Genomic DNA, 3,456 nt, shown 5'->3' with positions numbered 1-3,456 from the left:
GGGGAGGAAGGTATCCAGGGGAATTCAGGGTAAAGATGCCCTGAGGCTGCTGGCAGCTGGTGAGGGGCCAGGTCCAGGAACACGCCCCAAGCTCTGGCCTCGGGAGGGGTGTGCCGAGCTTGTTGGGGAGCAAAGACAGAAGCCCAGTGAACAAAAGATGGTGAGGCGAGGAGACCCCAGTGCAGGGAGGCCGAGGGTGCAGAGGCCGAGTGGGGCTGTGCTCAGAAGAGAGGCGGTGCTGAAGGGACAGGGAGAGGTGGCCGGGGTGTTGGGAGGTGGCGGTGAGGTGGGGGCTGAGGGCACCCTCCCTGAGGGTGAGGGATAGGAAAGGCCACAGGAGAGGAGAGCAAGAAGAGCTTTGCTGGAGGCGCTGTGGGCAGCGTCGTCCTGCTCTCAGGCACTTTGTGTTTTGTGACACATCCTTTCTATGCTGAACTGAGGACCCAGGGACCTCACTGTCCCCGTATCTGTCTGTCCAGCTCCAGAGGATGAAGCTGAGACCACCCAAGCAGCGCCCACCATGACCCCTGAGCCCCCCATCAAGCCTCGCCTGGGGGAGCTGACTGTGACTGACGCCACCCCCGATTCCCTCAGCCTGTCCTGGACGGTCCCCGAGGGCCAGTTTGACCACTTCCTGGTCCAGTACAGGAATGGGGATGGGCAGCCCAAGGCGGTGCGGGTGCCGGGGCACGAGGACGGGGTCACCATCTCAGGCCTGGAGCCAGACCACAAGTACAAGATGAACCTGTATGGCTTCCACGGTGGCCAGCGCGTGGGTCCCATGTCTGTCATCGGGGTGACAGGTGAGTGGACGGTGGGAGCCCAGGATGGGGCCTGTGGGAGGGTCCCCCTTTCTCTGGTGATGGGTGAACTGGCCCAGGAAGCCCCTCTGCTCTTGGCTGAGCCTTGGTACCTTTGTGCTTTTCCCCACTTCCCTGAGGACTGACAGCTCTTCCTGGGTGGAGGAGGACCCTGTGAGCTCTGTTGGTGGCTGTCCCAAGTTCCCCAGCACTGAGCTCAGAGCTTGTCATGTGTGTTGACTGCAAGCTGAGCAAGAGCGCCCAGCTCCAAAGACGGGCCTCTCCAGGCTGACCTCCAGACCCCCACTCATGGCCACAGCTTCGCTCTCTTTCCCCGAAACCTCAAGGACATCCCCCAGGGAAGCTGCCTCACCTTCTCTGTCCCCTCTTCTCAGCTGCAGAGGAAGAAACTCCTGCCCCCACAGAACCCAGCACGGAGGCCCCGGAGCCCCCTGAGGAGCCGCTCCTGGGGGAGCTGACAGTGACAGGATCCTCCCCTGACTCGCTGAGCCTCTCCTGGACCGTCCCCCAGGGCCACTTCGACTCCTTCACCGTGCAGTACAAGGACAGGGACGGGCGGCCCCAGGTGGTGCGTGTCGGGGGCGAGGAGAGCGAGGTCACCGTGGGGGGCCTGGAGCCTGGGCGCAAATACAAGATGCACCTGTACGGCCTCCACGAGGGGCGGCGTGTGGGCCCGGTGTCCGCTGTGGGTGTGACAGGTGAGTGTTTGTGAGTGAGGCCGGGTGGGGAAGATGGACTTGGAAGATGTTGCTTTCTCTGCAACTTCACGAAAACAAAAATATTCTCACCCGTCGGGCTTCTTTTGCACGTTTCCATGCTTGGGGATCTTGCTAAGAGGCAGACTGGGATTCAACAGGTTTAGGCTAGGGCCAGAGATTCTGCATTTCCAACAAGAAATGATGCAGATGCTGCTGGCCCATGATCATATCCCTTGAGTAGCAAAGTTCCTCACAACAAAGGAATTGGACCCTCTTTTGAAATCTGTTGAAGAGAATTTTTCTGCATCCCTGATTCCTGGTAGTGTGCTTTCTCTGTGGAGTTGACTGGGGGCCGTGAAGGAAGACAGAAGGCAGTGAGGGGCAGCGTGTTGACTGCGCACTCTGGAAGCCCACCACTGGAACAGGAATAGGAACAGACCTTTCCCTCCAGTGGGCCAATTTGTTCATTCAGCAAAGAATTCCATGCCCTGATCCCGGCACTGTAATTTTAGGGTATCAGTGTCCTCTGGCCAACGACCTCCAAAAACTCACCAAAAATTGAACGGATGGAGTTATGCTCCGTGCAGTGCAGGAGGACTGTGGGCTGACTCAGGAAGAGGCTTTAGAAAGACATTGTTAGGGAACTGGTCTTGTGGTGGTATTTTGGGAAAGCGTTTAAGGAAGCAAGGTTTTGCTCTGTATTAGATGCTGTCAGGAAGAAGGGATAACCCTGTTACCAGGCGTCTCACTAAGTCTTATCTTTGCGGGGGTCAACTAGAGCAAGGCCAAAGCTGCCATTGATAAAGAAGCAACTATCACTCAGATTAGCTGGATGGGTGATGTTTGGTTATTTTTGTGCTTTGGAAAGTGTTAAGAGTTTGTCTGTACTGAGACATGATCACAGACTGGCCTTGTTCTTGCCTTGATCCATCCCACTGACTAATGATCTAGTGTGATGTTGATGTTCCATGAAATTGTCTGTGTTCAACTGGACCACGCCAAGACCAGACTGTGCCAGGCCAGTCCCAAGCAACTGTGGCCAGGCTGAGGGAAAGGGCAGCTCACGGGTGTCAGGGTTGCTTTTTTCTTTCATAGGCAGAAGCTGGAAAGTGCCACACACAAGTTCATGTTTTCATGGGGCTCACAGTTGTGGGCACAAGCGGAAAACCAGAAAGTAAGCAAAGAAGGATGAGTATGTGGAGCCCAGGGGCCAAGCCAGGATTGGGAAGGGACAATGAAGTCACCCTGACCACAAGTACCCAGGGGACAGCCAGGACCTGAGGCCAGGCAGGCCTTAGCTTGGTGACAGCTTTAGAAAGGAGGTGAAGCGTGTCAGATCATCACAGCTGGTGCAAAGGCCAGGAGGCTAGAAAGCACGGCACGTGAGAGGCACTGAGGATTGAGTGGGGTGTCCTTTGCAGTGGGTGGATTGTCCTGAAGTGTGGGAGCAGAGGAGGGGACCGCTCACCGCACCTGGGGTCTCCCAGGGATGAGGAGGTGGTTGCTCAGGTCTGTGCTGAGACGGCCCCAGCAGCTGTGCCTGTGTGAAGCTCATCCGTGGGGGCTGAAGATGGGGATGGGGTGACAGGGAGGCTGGAGGCAGGGAGGCCAGTAGGCAGTTGGTGGCCTTGGTGAGAGGTGACAGTGGCCCAAACCAGGACCGGGGACTGGAGGTGGGGAGGAAGGTATCCAGGGGAATTCAGGGTAAAGATGCCCTGAGGCTGCTGGCAGCTGGTGAGGGGCCAGGTCCAGGAACACGCCCCAAGCTCTGGCCTCGGGAGGGGTGTGCCGAGCTTGTTGGGGAGCAAAGACAGAAGCCCAGTGAACAAAAGATGGTGAGGCGAGGAGACCCCAGTGCAGGGAGGCCGAGGGTGCAGAGGCCGAGTGGGGCTGTGCTCAGAAGAGAGGCGGTGCTGAAGGGACAGGGAGAGGTGGCC

At 57.8% G+C, this 3,456-nt stretch overlaps 1 protein-coding gene across 1 annotated transcript; it reads left to right on the top strand.

Moving 5' to 3' along the window:
• Positions 1-479: 479 nt before the first annotated feature.
• Positions 480-1,519, top strand: LOC113222155 (tenascin-X-like; the record flags this gene model as incomplete). Its single annotated transcript, XM_026451544.1, has 2 exons — positions 480-803; positions 1,196-1,519. Coding segments are annotated over 2 exons (648 nt in total), but the record flags the coding sequence as incomplete, so codon positions are not given.
• Between the last annotated feature and the right edge of the window lie 1,937 nt (positions 1,520-3,456).

Source organism: Piliocolobus tephrosceles, unplaced genomic scaffold, assembly GCF_002776525.5.
Source record: "Piliocolobus tephrosceles isolate RC106 unplaced genomic scaffold, ASM277652v3 unscaffolded_29665, whole genome shotgun sequence".
In the NCBI taxonomy this organism is placed as follows: Eukaryota; Metazoa; Chordata; class Mammalia; order Primates; family Cercopithecidae; genus Piliocolobus; species Piliocolobus tephrosceles.
This window is presented reverse-complemented; position numbering and strand designations above follow the sequence as displayed.